The 25953-nt window shown below is 52.2% G+C and overlaps 1 protein-coding gene across 3 annotated transcripts in view; it reads right to left on the bottom strand.

Annotated features, from left to right (window-relative positions):
- Positions 1 to 25953, bottom strand: part of LOC122547812 (tonsoku-like protein) — a 162192-nt gene that overhangs the window by 38280 nt on the left and 97959 nt on the right. For all 3 annotated transcript variants that reach the window (XM_087987696.1, XM_087987698.1, XM_087987697.1), the window contains 8 exons: positions 24376 to 24562; positions 17074 to 17129; positions 13249 to 13308; positions 11430 to 11519; positions 10105 to 10177; positions 5733 to 5896; positions 4515 to 4662; positions 374 to 1557 (listed from right to left, as the gene is read on the bottom strand). In XM_087987696.1, the coding sequence (XP_087843822.1) occupies positions 374 to 1557; positions 4515 to 4662; positions 5733 to 5896; positions 10105 to 10177; positions 11430 to 11519; positions 13249 to 13308; positions 17074 to 17129; positions 24376 to 24562 (1962 nt within the window). The remainder of the gene's footprint in view (positions 1 to 373; positions 1558 to 4514; positions 4663 to 5732; positions 5897 to 10104; positions 10178 to 11429; positions 11520 to 13248; positions 13309 to 17073; positions 17130 to 24375; positions 24563 to 25953) is intronic.

Below are 25953 nucleotides of genomic sequence, written 5' to 3'. Positions count from 1 at the left end.
AAATCTGGAATTAAGAGTCTAATGATGACCGTGTCAGAAAACCCCCCATCTGGGTCAGTAATGTCCTTCAGGGAAGGAAACTGCCATCCTCACCTGGTCTGGTCTACACGTGACTCCAGACCCACAGCAGTGCCCTCTGGGTAATTATGGATGGACTATAAGTGCTGATGCACACAATCCCATGAGTGAATAAACACAAGGTTGTGAGGCTGACGGAGATTAATGAGATGGAGGTGAGGCCACAGAGACATTTCAAAACACAGACAAGGATTTTAAAATCAGGGTCAAAACATCTGACAAAAGATAAGGCAGACTTTGTGCGTCTGTGGCCTTGAGATCAGTCAGAAATATTGCAGGGGGCACAGGTTCCTACCTGTGAAGTGGACGGACGTGACACTCGGCAGCTGCTGGGGATCCTGGCCATTGTATTCTTCCCAGAGTGTGACAGGGATGAGGGTGTGGGAGTGTGTGCTGTCTTGGCACTGTAACGGTGAGCATTATCCTGCCCAGGTCGGAGTGAGCTGCTCTGGGACCCTCCCACCACCGGGACGGTCACTGTTTGTGCCGGCTGGCTCAGAGCCTGTGTTCTTGAGCTTCGGTCAACCTCCAGCCAATCATCGTCTGAGCAGTTACCGTCCAGCCAATCACTGCCCACAGCTGGTGGCTGTCCCCCATTGGCAGCTGTGTTGGTGACCACAGGCAACTGTGATTGGTCAACCAGCAGGTTCAGTGTTGAACTCTCTGAAGGTTGGACGTGTTTGGATGTAGATTCCTCCAAACCCACTGAGGATTGGACAAGGTTGGTTGAAGATTTCTTTGACCCCATTCTGGATTGGACACTTTTGGATGAAGATTTCTTTGACCCCATTCTGGATTGGACAAGGTTGGTTGAAGATTTCTTTGACCCCATTCTGGATTGGACACTTTTGGATGAAGATTTCTTTGACCCCATTCTGGATTGGACACTTTTGGATGAAGATTTCTTTGACCCCATTCTGGATTGGACACTTTTGGATGAAGATTTCTTTGACCCCATTCTGGATTGGACACTTTTGGATAAGGGTTTCCTTGACCTCTTTCTGGATTGGGTGGTTTTGATCGAAGATTTCTTTGTGTTTGCTGAAGATTGGGTGGTTTTGGATGAAGTTGTGGTACTCATGAAGGACTGGGTGAAGTATGTATGGTCACTGGCTGTACTCTGACCCTCATGAATATGTTGCTTCTTAAATGGTATGAGAAAGGGCATGAAGTCATCACTTTCATCAGATAAAAATGAATCGGATGTAGATGAGAAGGGGCTAGCTGTTGTTGCTCTTTGTCCAACAGAGGATTGGATCTTCCTGGACTGCAAGGACTTGCGACTGCGCTGTGTTGTTGGTGTGGGGGAAGGCTGAGGTAACTTTGCCCCAGTGCTGTGACCTCCATCTTGTTCCTGCAGACAGGAAGTCATCGTGCTATCAGGGGACAGCGAGCAGGAAGACAGCTGCACGTGTTCACTGACAAATACATCGCCGTGGGAACGCTGGCAACGCTGAGAGAATGGTTTCAATTCGGGTCCTGGAACAGAAAACACAAATTCAGCAAAATCAACATAGACAGGAAGTGGGCATGAGGCTGAGGAGGAAGTGAATCATCAAACAGGAAATCAGCTCTATAAGCAGGGCAAGGAAACCATAAAGAACAGGTTAACAGTAACAAGGCAGGGGTGAAAACTTGCCCCAATTAGAAACCCTACATTGTGGAAACGGGGCCCTTCCACCCAACAAGTCCAAACCAACCCTCCAAAGAGCAGCCCATCCAGACCCAGCCCCTACCCCATGGCTACCCCACCCTGACCTGCACATCTTTGGACTGTGGGAGGAAACCGGAGCACCCGGAGGAAACCCACGCAGTCATGGGGAGAATGTGCAAACTCCACACACAGTCACCCGAGGTGAGAATCGAACCTGGGTCCCTGGGGCTGTGAGGCCACAGTGCTAACCACTGAGCCACCGTGTCACCCTCCAACCTTGGAGAAAAGATATTACTTTCAAACAGTACCCCAGATTTCAGTCATGGAATCAGAAACAAATGCTTTTGTCTAGAATAATGCACTTCATTCCATCCCAGAGATGAAGGACCTGTGTCTCCACCCAGGAACCAGAAAACTCTCAATCAGTTACCAAGGCAGCGCAGCACTGTGGGAGGGTCAGTGCTGAGGGAGTGGGCACTGTCGGAGGGTCATTGCTGAGGTAGTGCTGCACTGTTGGAGGGTCAGTGCTGAGGGAGTGGGCACTGTCGGAGGGTCAGTGCTGAGGTAGTGGGCACTGTGGGAGGGTCAGTGCTGAGGGAGTGGGCACTGTAGGAGGGTCATTGCTGAGGGAGTGCTGCGCTGTCGGAGGGTCAGTGCTGAGGGAGTGGGCACTGTCGGAGGGTCAGTGCTGAGGGAGGGGGCACTGTCGGAGGGTCAGTGCTGAGGGAGGGGGCACTGTCGGAGGGTCAGTGCTGAGGGAGTGGGCACTGTCGGAGGGTCAGTGCTGAGGGAGTGGGCACTGTCGGAGGGTCAGTGCTGAGGTAGTGGGCACTGTTGGAGGGTCAGTGCTGAGGGAGTGGGCACTGTAGGAGGGTCATTGCTGAGGGAGTGCTGCGCTGTTGGAGGGTCAGTGCTGAGGGAGTGGGCACTGTCGGAGGGTCAGTGCTGAGGGAGTGGGCACTGTCAGAGGGTCAGTGCTGAGGGAAGGGGCACTGTCGGAGGGTCAGTGCTGAGGAAGTGGGCACTGTCGGAGGGGCAGTGCTGAGGGAAAGGGCACTGTCGGAGGGTCAGTGCTGAGGGAGTGGGCACTGTCGGAGGGTCAGTGCTGAGGAAGTGGGCACTGTCGGAGGGTCAGTGCTGAGGGAGTGCCGCACTGTCGGAGGGTCAGTGCTGAGGGAGTGGTCACTGTCGGAGGGTCAGTGCTGAGGGAGTGGGTACTGTTGGAGGGTCAGTGCTGAGGGAGTGCCACACTGTCGGATGGTCAGTGCTGAGGGAGTGCCGCACTGTCGGAGGGTCAGTGCTGAGGGAGTGCCGCACTGTCGGAGGGTCAGTGCTGAGGGAGTGCCGCACTGTCGGAGGGTCAGTGCTGAGGGAGTGGGCACTGTCGGAGGGTCAGTGCTGAGGGAGTGCCGCACTGTCGGAGGGTCAGTGCTGAGGGAGTGCCGCACTGTCGGAGGGTCAGTGCTGAGGGAGTGCCGCACTGTCGGAGGGTCAGTGCTGAGGGTGTGCCGCACTGTCGGAGGGTCAGTGCTGAGGGAGTGGGCACTGTCGGAGGATCAGTGCTGAGGGAGTGCCGCACAGTCGGAGGGTCAGTGCTGATGGAGTGCCGCACTGTCGGAGGGTCAGTGCTGAGGGAGTGGGCACTGTCGGAGGGTCAGTGCTGAGGGAGTGGGCACTGTCGGAGGGTCAGTGCTGATGGAGTGCCGCACTGTCGGAGGGTCAGTGCTGAGGGAGTGCTGCACTGTTGGAGGGTCAGTGCTGAGGGAGAGAGCACTGTCGGAGGGTCAGTGCTGAGGGAGTGCCGCCCTGTCGGAGGGTCAGTGCTGAGGGAGTGCCGCACTGTCGGAGGGTCAGTGCTGAGGGAGTGCCGCACTGTCGGAAGGTCAGTGCTGAGGGAGCGCCGCACTGTCGGAGGGTCAGTGCTGAGGGAGTGGGCACTGTCGGAGGGTCAGTGCTGAGGGAGTGGGCACTGTCGGAGGATCAGTGCTGATGGAGTGCCGCACAGTCGGAGGGTCAGTGCTGATGGAGTGCCGCACTGTCGGAGGGTCAGTGTTGAGGGAGTGGGCACTGTCGGAGGGTCAGTGCTGAGGGAGTGGGCACTGTCGGAGGGTCAGTGCTGATGGAGTGCCGCACTGTCGGAGGGTCAGTGCTGAGGGAGTGCCGCACTGTCGGAGGGTCAGTGCTGAGGGAGTGCTGCACTGTTGGAGGGTCAGTGCTGAGGGAGAGAGCACTGTCGGAGGGTCAGTGCTGAGGGAGTGGGCACTGTTGGAGGGTCAGGGCTGAGGGAGAGAGCACTGTCGGAGGGTCAGTGCTGAGGGAGTGCCGCACTGTCGGAGGGTCGGTGCTGAGGGAGTGCCGCACTGTCGGAGGGTCAGTGCTGAGGGAGTGCTGGACGTTCACTATGCTGACTGGAGGGGTCAGAAATTACAAAGGGAACTGGGGAGTGCTGGGATGGGATGTCTCATTCACCATCCTGACTTGGAAATATATCCCCATTCCTTCAGTGTCACTGTGGTGTGCTGTTCCAGCAATAAAGTTTCAACTTTGATCTCCAGCATCTGCAGACCTCACTTTCTCCTTCAGTGTCACTGGGTCAGAATCCTGGAATTCCCTCTCTCAGGGACGTTGTGGGTCAACCCACAGCACACGGACTGCAGCGGGTCAGGAAGGCAGCTCACCCCCACCCTCTCAAGGGGGCAACTAGGGACGGGCAATAAATGCTGGGCCCAGCCAGCGACACCCGCATCCCAGAAATTGCATTTTTAAAAGCTATTTTACGAACCCATGGCTGTCTGAGTTGCTGTGTCAAGTTGAGGTGTTCCTGTCTCCAGAATGTGGGAGACTGACTCCCATCGCAGTCTGCTGTCTGGGCTGGGCTCCTGCTTAATGCTGCGACTCCATTGGTTAAAGCAGTCAGCTGGTGATCGACCCTGTCAGATCATACGTTCGACAATAAGTCCCACATGCAACTGAGAAACGGCGTTTCGGTCAATCCATACATGGACTGGTGCCTACGATGTAGATATACCATCAAACTCTCCCAGGGCAGGGACAGCACGGGGTTAGATACTGAGTAAAGCTCCCTCTACACTGTCCCCCCATCAAACACTCCCAGGACAGGGACAGCACGGGGTTAGATACTGAGTAAAGCTCCCTCTACACTGTCGCCCCATCAAACACTCCCAGGACAGGGACAGCACGGGGTTAGATACAGAGTAAAGCTCCCTCTACACTGTCCCCCCATCAAACACTCCCAGGACAGGGACAACACGGAGTTAGATACAGAGTAAAGCTCGCTCTACACTGTTGCCCCATCAAACACTCCCAGGACAGGGACAGCACGGGGTTAGATACAGAGTAAAGCTCCCTCTACACTGTCCTCCATCAAACACTCCCAGGACAGGGACAGCACGGGGTTAGATACAGAGTAAAGCTCACTCTACACTGTCCCCCCATCAAACACTCCCAGGACAGGGACAGCACGGGGTTAGATACAGAGTAAAGCTCCCTCTACACTGTCCCCTCATCAAACACTCCCAGGACAGGGACAGCACGGGGTTAGATACAGAGTAAAGCTCCCTCTACACTGTTGCCCCATCAAACACTCCCAGGACAGGGACAGCACAGGGTTAGATACAGAGTAAAGCTCCCTCTACACTGTCCCCCCATCAAACACTCCCAGGACAGGGACAGCACAGGGTTAGATACAGAGTAAAGCTCCCTCTACACTGTCCCCCCATCAATCACTCCCGGGACAGGGACAGCACGGGGTTAGATACTGAGTAAAGCTCCCTCTACACTGTCCCCCCATCAAACACTCCCAGGACAGGGACAGCACGGGGTTAGATACAGAGTAAAGCTCCCTCTACACTGTCGCCCCATCAAACACTCCCAGGACAGGGACAGCACGGGGTTAGATACAGAGTAAAGCTCCCTCTACCGTGTCCCTATCAGGACAGGGACAGCACGGGGTTAGGTGAAGTTTGCTGATTTGACTTACACTGAAATCTTGTACAGCCAGGTTTGCTCCTCTGTCAATTAACAGCTCAGCTATCTCCAGATGTCCAGCCTGTAATGCATCATGGAGAGCAGTGACACCCCCACACAGCTTGTCATCCACTGAGTTCACGGGGGCACCAGAATCCAACAGCATCTGCACGATCTCTACAAACACAAGCAGCAGTCAGAGCCCTGCAGTTATGCTGTCAATACCAGGACTCAGCTGCTACTGCAACGTCCAACTCAGGGAGCAGACATTGCCAGCAGTTCCTCTGTCTGAGTCCCATTGTACACTTAGTCCTGTCTCACAGTGGGACGGCAACTACCACCAAGTCACTCCAAAACAATAGAGAGGCTGCTCCTGCATCCCAGGTGAAGTTAGAGGACAGACAGGGTTAGAAGCAGGGTCCATGCAGAGAAGGGCTGGACAGCTGTCCTGCTGAGAAGGCTCTATCCTTCCCTGGTTGTGTGTAGTTGGGGCTAGCTGAGTGGTTCCAGGCATTCAGATAATCGATGCAGTCAGTCTTCGGGATGCAGTTCTCCGAGTCAGTACGCGTGCTCAGAGTTTGGCAGAAACCACGTCCCGTCACTGGCTCGGTGCAGCACAGAGTGGGGCGGTTGAAATCCCCGAATTGGAGTTGCTGAGTGCAGCCGAGCAGGTCAGGAATCACACGACACCAGGTTAGAGTCCCAACAGGTTTATGTGAGATCAGGAACTGCCTCTCCATCAGGTGAGGTGTGGACCTGACCAAGGGGCAGCGCTCCGAAACCTGGTGATTTCAAATCAACCCGTTGGACAATAAAAACCAAAAGAGGTGTGAATCAGAAACACAAACTGAGGTTGCTGGAAAAACTCAGCAAGTCTGGCAGCATCGGCGGAGAGAGATGGGATGTTTTGGGTCTGGTGACCCTTCCTCAGAACTGATGGTAGCCAGAAAATATCGGTTTATATACAGAAGATAGGGTGGGGGGAGGGGGGAAGGAGTAACCAATAGGGAAGGCTAGCGCCTAAAGAGAGTGAAGAATAGGTGGACAGACGACGGAGTGGGATATGAACTGGCTGGGAGGGTGAATAACTATGAATGGAGACTGTTAGTGGCTAACAATAGGTTGTGTGTAATGACAGACTCTGTGATAATAAGGCCTGGTGTGTGGGATTGGGGCTAGGACCTGGAGGAGTTCAGGACCTAAAGTTATTGAACTCGATATTGAGTCCGGAGAGCTGCAGGATCCCCGAGTGGATAACGAGCTGGTGTCCTTTGAGTTTGCACTGAGCTTCAATGGAGCGCTGCAGCAGGCCTGAGACAGAGATATTGGCCTGGGATCAGGGTGGGGTGCTAAAGTAGCTCACCATAGCCACGGAGAGAGGGAGAGTGAAAGGAGCAGTTACCCAGGGAAGATACACAGTTGGGGAAAAGGAAATGATGACGCGATCAGACAGGAATTGCGAAGTACAGCCTGGGAGCAATTGTTCCATAGAAAGGGCACCGCAGATACATGGAGACTGTTTAAGGAGCAGTTGTTGTGAGTGATACACAAATTTATTCCTCTGAGAAAGGCAAGAAGGGGTAAGATTAAGGAATCTTGGATGACAAGAACAGAGGAACTTCTCGTCAAAAGGAAGAAGGCAGCTTACGTAAGGTGGAGGGAGCTAGGGTCTACACAGCTTTAGAGGATTACAGGCTTGCTAGAAAGGAGCTCAGAAATGGACTGAGGAGCACCAGGAGGGAGCGCAAAAAAGACTTGGCAAGAAGGATTATGGAGAACCCAAAGGCATTTTACTCATATGTGAGGAATAAGAGAATGATCAGGGAGAAGTTAGGGCCGGTCAGGGATAGCGGAGGGAACTTGTGCGTGGAGTCTGAGCAGATAGGGGAAGCCATAAATGAGGTTTTTGCTTCGGTTCTCACTAAGGAAAGGGACCTTGTTGTGGATGAGAACTTTGAGGAGCTGGGATACAGGCTGGAACAGATCAAGATTGATGAAGTTGATGTGCTGGAAATTTTGGCAAACATTAAGATTGATAAGTCCCCAGGGCCGGACCAGATTTATCCCAGGCTGCTCCGGGAAGTGAGAAAGGAGGTTACTAAGCCGCTGGCGAAGAACGTTTCCTCCTCACTCTCCACGGGAGTTGTACAGGAGGACTGGACGGAGGCGACTGTTGTTCCTCTTTTCAAGAAGGGTAATAGGGAAATCCCAGGCAATTACAGACCAGTCATTCTTACGTCTGTAGTCAGCAAGGTTTTGGAAAGAATTCTGAGGGATAGGATTTATAACTATTTGGCAAAACACAGCATGATTAAAGGCAGTCAGCATGGTTTTGTGAGGGGCAGGTCATGCCTCACAAATCTTATTGAGTTCTTTGAGGAGGTGTCAAGACAGGTCGATGAGCAGTGGATGTGGTGTATATGGATTTCAGCAAGGCATTTGATAGGGCTCCCCATGGTAGGCTCATTCGTAAAAAGTCAGGAAGTATGGGATACAGGGAGATTTGGCTATCTGGATTCAGAATTGGCTGGCTGACAGAAGGCAGAGAGTGGTTGTAGATGGAAAGTATTCTGTCTGGAGGTCAGTGGTGAGTGGGGTCCCTCAGGGCTCTGTTCTTGGCTCTCTGTTCTTTGTAGTTTTTATAAATGACTTGGATGAGGAGGTTGAGGGCTGGGTTAGTAAATTTGCAGATGACACAAAGGTTGGAGGTGCCAGTGATAGTATCGAGGGCTATTGCAGGCTGCAGCGCGACATAGACAGGATGCAGAGCTGGGCTGAGAAATGGCAGATGGAGTTCAACCTGGATAAATGCGAAGTGATGCATTTTGGAAGGTTGAACTCGAATGCTGAATATAGGATTAAAGACGGGATTCTTGGCAGTGTGGAGGAACAGAGGGATCTGGGTGTGCAAGTACATAGATCCCTCAAAGTTGCCACCCAAGTGGATAGGGTTGTTAAGAAAGCATATGGTGTTTTGGCTTTCATTAACAGGGGGATCGAGTTTAAGAGCCGCGAGGTTTTGCTGCAGCTCTACAAGTCCCTGGTGAGACCACACTTGGAATATTGTGTCCAGTTCTGGTCGCCCTACTATAGGAAAGATACAGAGGCTTTGGAGAGGGTGCAAAGAAGGTTTACCAGGATGCTGCCTGGACTGGAGGGCTTGCCTTGTGAAGAAAGGTTGAATAAGCTCAGACTTTTCTCTCTGGAGAGAAGGAGGAAGAGAGGAGACCTGATCGAGGTATACAAGGTAATGAGAGGCATGGATAGAGTCAATAGCCAGAGACTTTTCCCCAGGGCAGGATTGACAGGTATGAGGGTCATAGTTTGAAGATATTAGGAGGAAGGTATAAAGGAGATGACAGAGGTAGGTTCTTTACGCAGAGAGTTGTGAGTGCATGGAATGCATTGCCAGTGGTGGTGGTGGAAGCAGAGTCATTGGGAACATTTAAGTGACTGCTGGACATGCACATGGATAGCAGTGAGTTGAGGGGTGCGTAGGTTAGGTTATTTTATTCTAGATTAGGACTAAACCTCGGCACAACATCGTGGGCCGAAGGGCCTGTTCTGTGCTGAACCTTTCTATGTTCTATGTCTTTTTTGCCAGCAGAATGTAGATGATCTATAAAGAGGTCACCAGCCTAAGTTTCATTCCCCCAGTGTCGAGGAGAGCACACGGTGAGCATTGAATGCCGTCCATCAGATTGTGGGAACATCGAACGTTACAGCACAGTACAGGCCCTTCAGCCCTCGATGTTATGCCAATCTGTGAAACCGATCAGAAGCCCAACCAAACGACACTATTCCATTATCATCCGTATGGGGAAGGGCAGGGAAAGTGCTGCCTCACCTGGAAGGTGTGTTTGGGCCCTTGGATACTGAGCAGGGAGGAGGGAGAACGGCACCTTTGGCAGTTACAGGGGAAGGTGCCGTGGGGCTGCGGGGGGAGGGTGTGGGAGTGAAGGAGGAGTGGATCAGGGTGTCCCAGAGGGAATGGTCCCTGCGGAAGGCAGACAAGGGAGCGGAGGGGGAAATTTGCCCAGTGGTGGTGGAAATGGTGGCTGATGACTGTCTGGATGTGGGATGCTGGTGAGATGGTAGGTAAGGACAATGGGAACCCTATCGCTGCTGCGGGAGGGAAAAGAGGAAGGGGGTGCGAGGGCTGAAATATGAGAGACTTTTCAGATCCGGCTCAGAGCCCCGTCCACCAGGGAGCTGGGAAGTTCTGGCCTGAGGCCATTTCAAAGGCTCCCTCGTCCAGGTTGGCACCATCAGGGAGAAGATGGCAGAACAGAGATGGAGGAACGGGGAGGATGGAATGGAGTGTGTGAAGCTGTGCATCGTGCTCGCTACGTGACTGCGTCCGACAGGAGATAGAAGCATCTTACCAACGTGCCCATTGTTACATGCTTCATGCAGAGGGGTCCAACCTGCATTGTCTCGGTCAGTCAGTGGGTGACCCTGCACAGAACAATTCAGCTCATGGTCAGTCAGTGTCTATCATTGTCAGCCCGAGCACTTCATCCAGCCTGAGGAGGCCGGATACATCGGGAAATCCCACTGCAATGTTTCCACAGCATCTTAACTAAACACCTGACAGGCAGGATAGTGCGGCGCTCCCTCAGCACTGACCCTCCGACAGTGCGGCACTCCCTCAGCACTGACCCTCCGACAGTGCGGCACTCCCTCAGCACTGACCCTCCGACAGTGCCCACTCCCTCAGCACTGACCCTCTGACAGTGCGGTGCTCCCTCAGCACTGACCCTCCGACAGTGCGGCACTCCCTCAGCACTGACCCTCCGACAGTGCGGCACTCCCTCAGCACTGACCCTCCGACAGTGCCCACTCCCTCAGCGCTGACCCTCCGACAGTGCGGCGATCCCTCAGCACTGACCCTCCGACAGTGCGGCACTCCCTCAGCACTGACCCTCCGACAGTGCGGCACTCCCTCAGCACTGACCCTCCGACAGTGCAGCACTCCCTCAGCACTGACCCTCCGACAGTGCGGCGCTCCCTCAGCACTGACCCTCCGACAGTGCGGCGCTCCCTCAGCACTGACCCTCCGACAGTGCGGCGCTCCCTCAGCACTGACCCTCCGACAGTGCGGCGCTCCCTCAGCACTGACCCTCCGACAGTGCGGCGCTCCCTCAGCACTGACCCTCCGACAGTGTGGCGATCCCTCAGCACTGACCCTCCGACAGTGCGGCACTCCCTCAGCACTGACCCTCCGACAGTGCCCACTCCCTCAGCACTGACCCTCCGACAGTGCGGCGCTCCCTCAGCACTGACCCTCCGACAGTGCGGCGCTCCCTCAGCACTGACCCTCCGACAGTGCGGCGCTCCCTCAGCACTGACCCTCCGACAGTGCCCACTCCCTCAGCACTGATCCTCCGACAGTGCCCACTCCCTCAGCACTGACCCTCCGACAGCGCGGTGTTCCCTCAGCACTGACCCTCCGACATACGGCGCTCCCTCAGCACTGACCCTCCGACAGTGCCCACTCCCTCAGCACCGACCCTCTGACAGTGCGGCACTCCCTCAGCACTGACCCTCCGACAGTGCGGCACTCCCTCAGCACTGACCCTCCCACAGCGGGGTGCTCTGTGAGATTGGTGCTGTGGGTATTTGGAATTTGCCATTAGCCATTAGTTGCTGTGGTTACAGGAGAAGGAATGGGCTGTGGTAACTCAACCTGTGATCGTTCCTGTCTTACCATCGCAATGAGGGAGTGGGCCACTTGCCAGCTCCCTTTGATACACGCTCTGTGCAGCGGACTCTCCCCCTTCAGGTTACGTTTCCATTTCTGAAGAGAGAGAGAGAGAGAGAGAGATGGGAGCTGGATTAGTCACGCCGAGCCTGGTGCGGGAGGGGGCCCAAGGTAGGGGTGCCTTGGGAAAGGGGTGGAGTGAGTGAGCTTTGGGGTCCAGCTCGGGGAGAACAACAGGAGGTAGGTGGAGGGGAAGGGCATGGAGTGGGACAGAGGAAGAGAAGGGAGTAGCGGAGAGAAGGGGTGTGGGCAAAGTGGGTGAGTGTTGGAGAGGGGGGATGACCCGGATTTGGGGAGCAGAGAGGCAACAGACTTTGAGCTCTCTCGTGCTCTCACCATCCAGTCCCTATACGTCGCGCTCTCTCTCTCTCTGCCCAAATCTCCTCTCTCCCTCTGCATCGCTCACTCTCTCACTCAGCCTCATTCTCTCTGCAGCGCTCTCTCTCTCTCTCTCCCCCCTCTGCATTGCTCTCCATCTCTCTCACCCTCTGTGTCACTCTCTCTCTCTGCGTCACTGTCCATCTCTCTCTGCGTCACTCTCCATTTCTCTGCGTCACTCTCCATCTTTCTCATCCTCTGTGTCGCTCTCTCTCTCTCTTTGCGTCACTTGTTCTCACTGTCTCTGTGTCGCTCTCTCTCTCTGCGTCACTCTTTCTCACTGTCTCTGTGTCGCTCTCTCTCTCTGCGTCACTCTTTCTCACTATCTCTGTGTCGCTCTCTCTCTCTGCATCACTCTTTCTCACGGTCTCTGCATCGCTCTCTCTCTGCGTCACTCATTCTCACTGTCTCTGCATCACTCTCTCTCTGCATCGCTCTCTCTCTGCGTCACTCCTTCTCACGGTCTCTGCGTTGCTTTCTCTCTGCACTGTTCTCCTCTCTCTCTGCGTTGCTCTCTCTCTCTCTCTCTCTGCTGTCATTCACATCCATTCACAATGGAAAACCAGAACAGCAATGTGAGCACTGACACACATCCAAATCTCCCCACACTCTCCCCGGATTCTCCCTGGAGTTCTGTCTCAAAAATTCATCAAACTCTTTCCCTGGAGCACTTGCCAGACTTGGGAGCAAATGGACATCAGCGAGGGTCAGAGGATGGACATCACGGAGGGTCAGAGGATGGACATTGGGGGATTGTCAGAGGATGGAAATCACGGAGGGTCAGAGGATGGACATCGGGGGAGGGACAGAGGATGGACATTGGGGGAGGGTCAGAGGATGGACATCTGGGAGGGTCAGAGGATGCACATTAGGGAGGGTCAGAGGATGGACATCGGGGGAGGGTCAGAGGATGGACCCCACGGAGGGTCAGAGGCTGGACATTAGGGAGGGTCAGAGGATGGACATGGGGGAGGGTCAGAGGCTGGACATCGGGGGAGGGTCAGAGGCTGGACATCGGGGGAGGGTCAGAGGCTGGACATCGGGGGAGGGTCAGTGGTTGGACATCGGGGGGGTCAGAGGGGGTCATCCCACTCACCATCCTGACATGGGAAATATATCCCCGTTCCTTCACTGTCACTGGGTCAGAATCCTGGAATTCCCTCCCTCAGGGCATTGTGGGTCAACCCACAGCACACGGACTGCAGCGGGTCAGGAAGACAGCTCACCCCCACCCTCTCAAGGGGGCAACTAGGGACGGGCAGGAAATGCTGGCACAGCTCTGAGGGGTGGGTCAGATTGTGAATTTGTGTCCAGCGGGTGAACAGACACAGTCGCTATGCTGGTCGGATTCCCCTGAACCCTGCAGCTAGGCCCGGAATACACCTACCTGGTTGGTTTTCACTGTGGTCTTGGCGTGCTGGCCTTTCAGAGTCTGGGGGGATCTCAGCTGCAGGGATTAAAAGTAAAACTTTACTTAAACAGAGCCTCTGTCCGAAAAAATCACAAAACCTGACCTTGGCCTGCCTTCTCTCCAAAGACAAGGTCATTTCTTTGCTGAGAGAAGTGACCGAGGTGTCAGTGGGGGAGCACTCTGGGGCCAGCGACTATAATTCTATTAGTTTTAAAATATTGATGGAAAAGGATAGAGCAGATCTAAAAGTTAAAGTTCTACATTGGAGGAAGGCCAATTTTGATGGTGTTAGGCAAGAACTTTCAAAAGCTGATGGGGGAGAGTGGTGGATGTTCGCAGGTAAAGGGACGGCTGGAAAATGGGAAGCTTTCGGAAATGAGCTGACGAGAGTCCAGAGACCAGTTCCTGTTCAGCTGAAAGGTAAGGCTGGTAGGTGTAAGGAATGCTGGATGACTGGATAAATTGAAGCTCTAGTCAAGGAGGCGTATGGCAGGTATAGACAACCGGGAACGAGAGAATCCCTTAAGGAGGATAAGGGTAGTAGGCGTATACTCAAGAGGGAAATCAGGAGGGAACGTGAGAAAGCTTTGGCAAGTTAGGTGAAGGAGAATCCAAAGAAATTCTACAAATGCACTGAAGGGCAAAGGTGTAACTAGGGAGAGAATAGGGCCCCTTTTGTCGGGGAACTGAGTACAAGAGTCACGATGTCATGTTGCAGCTTTGTAAGACTTTGCTAGACCGCACTTGGGAGTGTTGTGTTCAATTCTGGTCACCACATCACAGGAAGGGTTCGGAGGCTTTGGAGAGCATGCAGAAGGGGTTTCCCAGGATGCTGCCTGGATTAGAGGGTGTGAACTATAAGGAGAGGCTGGAAAAACTCGGGTTGTTTTCTCTGGAGCAGGGGAGGCTGAGGGGAGACTTGCTAGAAGTCTATAAAATTATGAGATACGTAGTTAGAGTTGACGGACAAAATCTTTTTTCGAGAGTTGAAATGTCTAAAACCAGGGGCATGCACTTGGAGAGGTTCAAAGGAGATGTGAGGGGCCAGTGTTATACACAGAGAGCAGGAGGAGTGTGGAACACATTGCCAGAGAGGGGGCTTCTAAGGGACTTTTAGGTAAGCACATGAATATGCAGGACAATAGACAATAGGTGCAGGAGTAGGCCATTCTGCCCTTCGAGCCTGCACCACCATTCAATATGATCATGGCTGATCATCCTTAATCAGTATCCTGTTCCTGCCTTATCTCCATAACCCTTGATTCCACAATCCTTGAGAGCTCTATCCAACTCTTCCTTAAATGAATCCAGAGACTGGGCCTCCACTGCCCTCTGGGGCAGAGCATCCCACACAGCCACCACTCTCTGGGTGAAAAAGTTTCTCCTCATCTCTGTCCTAAATGGTCTACCCCGTATTTTTAAGCTGTGTCCTCTGGTTCGGGACTCACCCATCAGCGGAAACATGTTTCCTGCTGCCAGAGTGTCCAATCCTTTCATAATCTTATATGTCTCAATCAGATCCCCTCTCAGTCTTCTAAACTCAAGGGTATACAAGCCCAGTCGCTCCAGTCTTTCAGCGTAAGGTAATCCTGCCATTCCAGGAATTGACCTCGTGAACCTACGCTGCACTCCCTCAATAGCCAGAATGTCTTTCCTCAAATTTGGAGACCAGAATTGCACACAGTACTCCAGGTGTGGTCTCACCAGGGCCCTGTACAGCTGCAGAAGAACCTCTTTGCTTCTATACTCAATCCCTCTTGTTATGAAGGCCAGCATGCTATTAGCCTTCTTCACTACCTGCTGTGCCTGCATGTTTACCTTCATTGACTGGTGTATAAGAACACCCAGATCTCTCTGTACTGCCCCTTTACCTAAATTGAATCCTTTTAGGTAGTAATCTGCCTTCCTGTTCTTGCCACCAAAGTGGATAACCATACATTTATCCACATTAAACTGCATCTGCCATGCATCTGACCACTCATCTAACTTGTCCAGGTCACCCTGTAATCTCCTAACATCCTCATCACATTTCACCCTGTCACACAGCTTTGTTTCATCAGCAAATTTGCTAATGTTATCACTAATACCATCTTCTATATCATTTATATATTTTAAAAAGCTGCGGTCCCAGTACTGATCCCTGCGGTACCCCACTGGTCACTGCCTGCCATTCCGAAATGGAGCCGTTTATCACTACTCTTTGTTTCCTGTCAGCCAACCAACTTTCAATCCAAGTTAGTACTTTGTCCCCAATACCATGCGCCCTAATTTTGCTCACTAACCTCCTATGTGGGACTTCATCAAAGGCTTTCTGAAAGTTCAGGTCCACTCCATCTACTGGATCTCCCTCGTCCATCTTCAGAGTTACATCCTCAAAAAATTCCAGAAGATTAGTCAAGCATGATTTCCCCTTCATAAATCCATGCTGACTCTGACCTATCCTGTTACTGCTATCCAGATGTGTCGTAATTTCATCCTTTATAATAGACTCCAGCATCTTTCCCACCACTGAGATCAGACTAACTGGTCTGTAATTTCCTGCTTTCTCTCTCCCACCTTTCTTAAAAAGTGGTACAACATTAGCCACCTTCCAGTCCGTAGGAACTGATCCCGAATCTATCGAACTCTGGAAAATAATCACCAACGCATCCACGATTTCTCGAGCCACCTCCTTCAGTACCCTGGGATGTAGACCATCAGGCCCCGGAGACTTATCAACCTTCAGACCTAACAGTCTCTCCAACACCAAATCCTGGCAAATATAAATTCCCTTCAGTTCAGGTCCTTCAGCCACTGTTACCTCAGGGAGATTGCTTGTGTCATCCCCAGTGAACACAGATCTGAAGTACCCATTCAACTCTTCTGCCATTTCTTTGTTCCCCATAATATATTCCCCTGTTTCTGTCTTCAAGGGCCCAATTTTAGTCCTAACCATTTTTTTGCCTTTCACATACCTAAAAAAGCTTTTACTATCCTCCTTTATATTATTGGCCAGTTTACCTTCGTACCTCATTTTTTCTCTGTGTATTTCTTTCTTAGTAATCCTCTGTTGTTCTTTAAAAGCTTCCCAGTCCTCCGTTTTCCCACTTATCTTTGCTATGTTATACTTTTTCTCTTTTAACTTTATATGTTTCTTAACTTCCCTCGTCAGCCACGGCCGCCCATACCTCCTCCTGGGATCTTTCTTCCTTTTTGGAATGAACTGATCCTGCATCTTCTGCATTATACCCAGAAATATCTGCCATTGTTCCTCCACTGTCATCCCTGCTAAGGTATTGCACCAATGAACTTTGGCCAGCTCCTCCCTCATAGCTGTGACAGGCCTGCTCCTGTGTTGTACTGCTTAATGCTCAAAGGTCAACATGGCCGTGATTGCTGGGCCTCTTGAGATATTTGTATCACCGATAGTCACAGGTGAGGTGCCGGAAGACTGGAGGTTGGCAAACGTGGTGCCACAGTTTAAGAAGGGTGGTAAGGACAAGCCAGGGAACTATAGACTGGTGAGCCTGACCTCGGCGGTGGGCAAGTTGTTGGAGGTTATTGCCTCCCTCAGGGCATTGTGGGTCGACATACAGCACATGGACTGCAGCGGTTCAAGAAGGCAGTTCACCCCCACCTTCTCAAGGGGGTAACTAGGAATGGACAATAATAAATTCAGGGCCCAGCAGTGCTGCCCAAGTCCTGAGGCTAGATCCTGTCAATGGATGTTTTCTTAAATTGGTTCACAGGGTGTGGGTCGGGCAGTGTTTCTAATCCAGCTGTAGTTTGTGACAGTTACATGAAGGAGACGCTCTTACTCACCTCTTCCACTCGTTTTCGGGTCTGTCTGCGTTTTGATAAACTGCATTTCACTTTCTCTGAAAGACAGATCCCCAACAGACCGTCAGAAAACCAGCCAATGGTCCCAATGTCTCAAACATAAAATAACTTCACACGACAATACCCAGTTTGGAAATGTGTAACATCACTGCAGATTCTCGGTCATTCTCGCCCTCTGTCCCACTGGCACGCTCCCTCTCTCACTCTCCGGGGGATGGGGGGAGAATATGCCTGGAGTTGGAGGAAGTGGGTGAGGTCTTTCAGGAATACTGTGCATCAGTGTTCAGCTGATAGTAACGAAACGTCTGGAAATGAACCTTCCAGCTCAGCGAGCAAACCTACATCCAGAATCTCAACCTGAGCTACAAATCTTCTCAAAACTCACTAGGAGGAAGACATGGTGAGTCTCGGGAGGGGCATGTTGACATTCTGGAGGATGTCAATATAAAGAAAGGAGGTGGTGTTGGGTGTTTTGAAAAGCATTAAAGGTAGAAAAGTCCCCAGGACATGGTGGGATCTCTCCCAGAATGCTGACGGAGGCTGGTGAGGAAATTGCTGGGGCCTTAGAAGAAATCTTTGTATTAGTCTCAGGAGAGGTGCCAGAGGATTGGAGAATAGCCAGCGCTGTTCCTCTGTTTGAGAAGAACAACTGGGGTGGTCTGGGAGATTGCAGGCTGGTGAGCTTTATGTCAGTGGGACGGAAATTACTGGAGAAGATTCTCAGCGACAGAATTTGCTCACATTTGGAACATCACAGACTGAGGAGCATTAGACAACATGGCTTTGTGCAGGGAAGGTGTCTCTCCCAAACCTGATGGAGGTTTTTCAGGAAGTGACAAAACTGATTGATGAAGGAACAGTGATGGATGTACCTACTAGAGAAGGTACAAACCTTGACCTCCTCTTGGGAAATAAGGCAGGGCAGGTGACTGAGGTGTCAGTGGGGGAGCACTTTGGGGCCAGCGACCACAATTCTATTGGATTTAAAATAGTGATGGAAAAGGATAGACCAGGTCTAACAGTTGAAGTTCTAAATTGGAGAAAGGCCAATTTTGACGATATTAGGCAAGAACTTTCAAAAGCTGATTGGGGGCAGATGTTCGCAGGTAAAGGGACGGCTGGAAAATGGGAAGCCTTCAGAAATGAGATAACACGAGTCCAGAGAAAGTATATTCCTGTCAGGGTGAAAGGGAAGGCTGGTAGGTATAGGGAATGCTGGATGACGAAAGAAATTGAGGGTTTAGTTGAGAAAAAGAAGGAAGCATATGTCAGGTATATGAATAGGAAGGGTTTGGAGGGATATGGGCCGGGTGCTGGCAGGTGGGACTTGATTGGGTTGGGATATCTGGTCAGCATGGACGGGTTGGACCGAAGGGTCTGTTTCCATGCTGTACATCTCTATGACTAAGCCCTTCATCAGGAATCAAGTGGGTAAGGTGGTCAAGATGGAGTATGGCCTACTTACCTTCATTAGTCAGGGCACTGAGTACAAACATTGGCAAGTCAATGTTGCAGCTGTATCAGACTTTATAGAATCATAGAATCACTACAATGTGGAGGCAGGTCAGTCCATCTATTGAGTCCATCCCGGCCCTCTGCAGAGCATCCATATTTGGAATACTGTGTACAGTTCTGGTCACCACACTACCAGAGGATGTGGAGGCTTTGGAGAGAGTGCAGGAATAGTTTACCAGGATGTCGTTTGGTTTGGAGGGATGAGCTATGAGGGGAGATCGACTAATTTTGTTCGTTTTCACTTGAATGTTGGGGGTTGAAGGCGACTTGATAGAAGATTACAAAATTATGGAAGGCGTGGATGAATACTCTAGCCTGGTGCTGTGTGTCCAGATGAATACTCTAGCCTGGTGCTGTGTGTCCAGATGAATACTCTAGCCTGGTGCTGTGTGTCCAGATGAATACTCTAGCCTGGTGCTGTGTGTCCAGCCCAGTCCAACACCAACTCCACCATGTCACAGAATGGATAGCCAGAGTCTTCTTCCCAAGGTCAGGTGTCAATGACTAGGGGACAAGGTAAAGTGGCACGGTGGCACAGTGGTTAGACCTGCTGCCTCACAGCGCCAGAGACCCGGGTTCAATTCCCACCTCAGGCGACTGTCTGTGTTGAGTTTGCACATTCTCCCCGTGTCTGCGTGGGTTTCCTCCCACAGTCCAAAAATGTGCAGGTTAGGTGAATTGGCCATGATAAATTGCCCGTAGTGTTAGGTGAAGGGATAAATGTATGGGTGGGTTGCTCTTCAGAGGGTCAGTGTGGGCTTGTTGGGCTGAGCGGCCTGTTCCCACTACTGTAAGTAATCTAAAATGGGGTAAGTTTAAGGGAGATGGGAGAGGCAGGTTGTTTTATACAGAGAGTAGTGAGGGCCTGGAATGTGTTCCCGGAGAAGGTGGTGACGGCAGGTATGATAGCAATGTTTAAGAGGCTTCTTGACAGAGACATGAATAGCCAGGGAATACAGGGATACGGACCACATAAATCTCTCTCTCACCGTCACTGTCACTCTCTCTCTCACCGTCACTGTCACTCTCTCTCTCTCTCTCTCTCACTGTCTCACTCTCTCTCTCACCGTCACTGTCAATCTCTCTCTCACCGTCACTGTCACTCTCTCTCTCTCTCTCACTGTCACTGTCTCTCTCTGACTCATTCTATCTCATTGTCGCACTCTCTCACTGTCACTCTCACTGTCACTCTCTCTCACTATCTCTGTCTCACTCTCTCACTACCTCACTTTCTCTCTCGCTATCTCACTCTGTCTCTCTCACCGTCCCTCTCTTTCTCACTGTCACACACTCACTGTCTCATTGTCACTCTCTCTCTCTCTCACCATCTCACTCTCTCTCTCACCTTTGGGAAGGTATCTTGTGTTGTCACAGGCTTGATGGGTCGAAGGGCCTATTCCTGTGCTGGACTGTCTCTCTCACTCTTTCTCTGTCTTGCTCGCTCTCTCTCTCTCTCTCTCTCTGTCTGGCTCCCCCTCTCCTTTGCAGTCACACTCTCTCACTTGCTCTCTAGCTCTTGCTCACTGTCACTCTCTCTCTCTCTCTCACACTGTCACACTCTCTCTCTCTGTCACGCTTTCACCGTCACTCTCTCTCTCTCACAGTCACTCTCTCTCTCTGACTCATTCTATCTCATTGTCTCACTCTCTCATTGTCTCTCACCGTCACTGTCACTCTCTCTCTCACCGTCACTGTCACTCCCTCTCTCTCTCTCTGTCTCACTCTCTCATTGTCTCTCACCGTCACTGTCACTCTCTCTCTCACTGTCACTCCCTCTCTCTCTCTCACTGTCTCACTCTCTCATTGTCTCTCACCGTCACTGTCACTCTCTCTCTCACTGTCACTCCCTCTCTCACTCTCACTATCACTCACTCTCTCTCTCACTCTCTCTCTCACCGTCACTGTCACTCTCTCTCTCACTGTCACTCCCTCTCTCACTCTCACTATCACTCACTCTCTCTCTCACTCTCTCTCTCACCGTCACTGTCACTCTCTCTCTCACTGTCACTCCCTCTCTCTCTCTCTCACTGTCTCACTCTCTCATTGTCTCTCACCGTCACTGTCACTCTCTCTCTCACTGTCACTCCCTCTCTCACTCTCACTATCACTCACTCTCTCTCTCACTCTCTCTCTCACCGTCACTGTCACTCTCTCTCTCTCACTATCACTCACTCTCTCTCTCACCGTCACTGTCACTCTCTCTCTCTCACTATCACTCACTCTCTCTCTCACCGTCACTGTCACTCTCTCTCTCTCACTATCACTCACTCTCTCTCTCACCGTCACTGTCACTCTCACTCTCTCTCTCACTGTCATTCACTCTCTCTCTCTCTCACTGTCTCACTCTCTCATTGTCTCTCACCGTCACTGTCACTCTCTCTCTCTATCAGTCACTCTCTCTCTCACCGTCACTGTCACTCTCTCTCTCACTGTCACTCACTCTCTCTTTCACCGTCACTGTCACTCTCACTCTCTCTCTCACTGTCACTCACTCTCTCTCTCTCTCACTGTCTCACTCTCTCTCTCACCGTCACTGTCACTCTCTCTCTCTCTCACACTGTCTCACTCTCTCTCTCTCTCTCTCTCTCACTATCTCACTCTCTCTCTCACCGTCAAAGTCACTCTCTCTCTCACTGTCTCACTCTCTCTCTCACCGTCACTGTCACTCTCTCTCTCTCTCTCACTGTCTCACTCTCTCTCACCGTCACTGTCACTCTCTCTCTCTCTCTCACTGTCTCACTCTCTCTCTCTCTCACCGTCACTGTCACTCTCTCTCTCACTCTCACTCTCTCTCTCTCTCTCACCGTCACTGTCACTCTCTCTCTCACTGTCTCACTCTCTCTCTCACCGTCACTGTCACTCTCTCTCTCTCACTCTCTCTCTCTGTCTCCCTCTCTCTCTCTCACTGTCTCACTCTCTCTGTTACCGTCAATGTCACTCTCTCTCTCTCACTCTCTCACTCTCTCTCTCACCGTCACTGTCACTCTCTCTCTCTCACTATCACTCACTCTCTCTCACCGTCACTGTCACTCTCTCTCTCTCACTATCACTCTCTCTCTCTCTCACCGTCACTGTCTCACTCTCTCTCACTGTCTCACTCTCTCACTCTCACTGTCTCACTCTCTCTCTCTCTCTCTCACCGTCACTGTCACTCCCTCTCTCTCACCGTCACTGTCTCACTCTCTCACTCTCACTGTCTCATTCTCTCTCTCTCTCTCTCTCACTGTCACTGTCACTCCCTCTCTCTCACCGTCACTGTCACTCTCTCTCTCTCTCTCTCACTGTCTCACTCTCTCTCTCACTGTCACTCTCTCTCTCTCTCCCTCTCTCTCTCTCACTGTCTCTCTCTCTCTCTCACCGTCACTGTCACTCTCTCTCTCCCTCTCTCTCACTGTCACTCTCTCTCTCTCTCTCCCTCCCTGTCACTCTCTCTCTCTCTCACTGTCTCTCTCCCTCACTGTCACTGTCTCACTCTCTCTCTCACCGTCACTGTCACTCTCTCTCTCTCTCTCTCACTGTCTCACTGTCTCACTCTCTCTCTCACTCTCACTGTCTCACTCTCTCTCTCTCACTGTCTCACTGTCTCACTCTCTCTCTCACCGTCACTGTCACTCTCTCTCTCTCTCTCTCTCTCACTGTCTCACTCTCTCTCTCACTCTCACTGTCTCACTCTCTCTCTCTCTCACTGTCTCACTGTCTCACTCTCTCTCTCACCGTCACTGTCACTCTCTCTCTCTCTCTCACTCTCTCTCTCTGTCTCACTCTCTCTCTCACCGTCACTGTCACTCTCTCTCTCTCTCACTCTCTCTCTCTGTCTCACTCTCTCTCTCACCGTCACTGTCACTCTCTCTCTCTCACTATCACTCACTCTCTCTCTCACCGTCACTGTCACTCTCTCTCTCTCACTATCACTCACTCTCTCTCTCACTCTCTCTCTCACCGTCACTGTCACTCTCTCTCTCTCACTATCACTCACTCTCTCTCTCACCGTCACTGTCACTCTCTCTCTCTCACTATCACTCACTCTCTCTCTCACCGTCACTGTCACTCACTCTCTCTCTCACTATCACTCACTCTCTCTCTCTCACCGTCACTGTCACTCTCTCTCTCTCACTATCACTCACTCTCTCTCTCACTGTCACTGTCACTCTCTCTCACTATCACTCACTCTCTCTCTCTCTCTCTCACTGTCACTCTCTCTCTCTCACTATCACTCACTCTCTCTCTCACCGTCACTGTCACTCTCTCTCTCTCACTATCACTCACTCTCTCTCTCACCGTCACTGTCACTCTCTCTCTCACTGTCACTCACTCTCTCTTTCACCGTCACTGTCACTCTCTCTCTCTCACTATCACTTACTCTCTCTCTCACCGTCACTGTCACTCTCTCTCTCTCACTATCACTCACTCTCTCTCTCACCGTCACTGTCACTCTCTCTCTCTCTCACTGTCTCACTCTCTCATTCTCTCTCACCGTCACTGTCTCACTCTCTCTCTCTCTCTCTCTCTCACTATCTCACTCTCTCTCTCACCGTCACTGTCACTCTCTCTCTCTCACTATCTCTCACTCTCTCTCTCACCGTCACTGTCACTCTCTCTCTCTCACTATCACTCACTCTCTCTCTCACTGTCACTGTCACTCTCTCTCTCTCTCACACTGTCTCACTCTCTCTCTCTGTCTCCCTCTCTCTCTCTCACTGTCTCACTCTCTCTCACCGTCACTGTCACTCTCTCTCTCACTGTCTCACTCTCTCTCTCACCGTCACTGTCACTCTCTCTCTCTCTCTCACTGTCTCACTCTCTCTCACCGTCACTGTCACTCTCTCTCTCACTGTCACTCTCTCTCTCTCTCACTGTCTCACTCTCTCTCTCTCTCTCTCTCACCGTCACTGTCACTCTCTCTCTCACTCTCACTCTCTCTCTCTCTCACCGTCACTGTCACTCTCTCTCTCACTGTCTCACTCTCTCTCTCACCGTCACTGTCACTCTCTCTCTCTCACTCTCTCTCTCTGTCTCCCTCTCTCTCTCTCACTGTCTCACTCTCTCTGTTACCGTCAATGTCACTCTCACTCTCTCACTGTCTCACTCACTCTCTCACCGTCACTCTCTCTCTCTCACTGTCTCACTCTCTCTCTCACCGTCACTGTCACTCTCCCTCTCACTCTCTCTCTCTCTGTCTCCCTCTCTCTTTCACTCTCTCTCACTCTCTCTCTCTGTCTCCCTCTCTCTTTCACTCTCTCTCACTCTCTCTGTCTCACTCTCTCTCTCACTCGCTCTCTCTCACCGTCACTGTCTCTCTCTCTCTCTCACCGTCTCCCTCTCTCTCTCTCACTCTCTCTGTCTCACTCTCACTGTCTCACTCTCACTGTCTCACTCTCTCTCTCACTCTCTCTCTCACCGTCACTGTCACTCTCTCTCTCTCACTGTCTCACTCTCTCTCTCACCGTCACTGTCACTCTCTCTCTCACTCTCTCTCTCTGTCTCCCTCTCTCTTTCACTCTCTCTCACTCTCTCTGTCTACTCTCTCTGTCTCACTCTCTCTCTCACTCGCTCTCTCTCACCGTCACTGTCACTCTCTCTCTCACTCTCTCTCTCTGTCTCCCTCTCTCTTTCACTCTCTCTCTCTCTCACCGTCTCCCTCTCTCTGTCTCACTCTCTCTGTCTCACTCTCACTGTCTCACTCTCACTGTCTCACTCTGTCTCTCACTCTCTCTGTCTCCCTCTCTCTCTCTCCGAACCACACTCTGGTCCTGGGTTTCCTGCACCTACTGGTTTTCTGGAGTTCTGGATCACTAGGTCCTGGGAGTTCTGGATCACTAGGTCCTGGGAGTTCTGGATCCTCTGTCTCTGGTGCCTCCTGGCTGCTGCTGTCACTTGCTGTTCCATCATTCCCGTCCTGTTCCGAGGAGCTGCAGGCTTTCCCATGGCTTCGAGCCTGTTCCTTCAGCACCTTCCTCTGCAGAATGAAGATAAGGTCAAGGCGCAACTCCTCCTGAGCATCCTGGCATTCCCAGGGAGTGACCCACAGGGAATTCTGGAAGAGTGACCATCCTGGTATTCCCAGGGAGTGACCCACAGGGAATTCTGGAAGAGTGACCATCCCGGCATTCCCAGGGAGTGACCCACAGGGAATTCTGGAAGAGTGACCATCCTGGTATTCCCAGGGAGTGACCCACAGGGAATTCTGGAAGAGTGACCATCCTGGTATTCCCAGGGAGTGACCCACAGGGAATTCTGGAAGAGTGACCATCCCGGCATTCCCAGGGAGTGACCCACAGGGAATTCCCAGGGAGTGACCCACAGGGAATTCCCAGGGAGTGACCCACAGGGAATTCCCAGGGACTGACCAACTCAGCATTACTGGGGAGTAACCAAACTGGTGTTCCCAGGGAGTGACCCACATGGCATTCCTAGGGAGTGACAATCCTGGCGTTCCCGGGGAGTGACCATCCCGGCGTTCCCGTGAGGTTGCAGTGAGGATTGAGACTCTGTGTTGTGTTTGATGGGATAAACGGAGCTGGCCCGGTCTGAGTGGGAATGGGAATGGGATGTCACCAATTGCTGGCTCCCTCAGGGAAACTCCGGGCTACTCACCATCGTCACCCCCTCACACTCACTCACACCCCCCTCACACTCACCCCCCCTCACACTCACTCCCCTCACACTCACCCCATACTCACTCCCCCCACACACTCACTCCCCTCACACTCAATCCCCTCACACTCACTCCCCCCACACACTCACCCCATACTCACTCCCCCCTCACACTCACTCCCCTCTCACACTCACTCTCCCAATACTCACTCCCCCCTCACACTCACTCCCCTCACACTCAATCCCCTCACACTCACTCCCCCCACACACTCACCTCATACTCACTCCCCCCTCACACTCACTCCCCTCTCACACTCACCCCCATACTCACTCCCCCCTCACACTCACTCTCCTCACACTCACTCCTCTCACACTCACTCACACCCCCCTCACACTCACTCCATCCCTCACACTCACTCCCCCAATACTCTCTCCCCCTTACACTCACTCCTCCCCACACTCACTCCCCCCCACTCACTCCCCCTCACACTCACTCCCCCCTCACACTCACTCCCCCCTCACCCCCATACTCACTCCCCCCTCACACTCACCCCCATACTCGCTCCCCCCTCACACTCACTCACCCCCCTCACACTCACTCCCCTCACACTCACTCACACACTCCTCACACTCACTCACACCTCTCAAACTCACTCACACCCCCCTCACACTCACTCCACCCCTCACACTCACTCCCTAATACTCACTCCCCCCACACTCACTCCCCTCACACTCACCCCCACACTCACTGCC

This window comes from Chiloscyllium plagiosum, unplaced genomic scaffold (assembly GCF_037043375.1).
Source record: "Chiloscyllium plagiosum isolate Xiang-an unplaced genomic scaffold, Cpla_swu_hap1 HiC_scaffold_5, whole genome shotgun sequence".
In the NCBI taxonomy this organism is placed as follows: Eukaryota; Metazoa; Chordata; class Chondrichthyes; order Orectolobiformes; family Hemiscylliidae; genus Chiloscyllium; species Chiloscyllium plagiosum.
The sequence above is the reverse complement of the archived record's forward strand: the minus strand, read 5'-3'. Positions and strand labels throughout refer to the sequence as shown.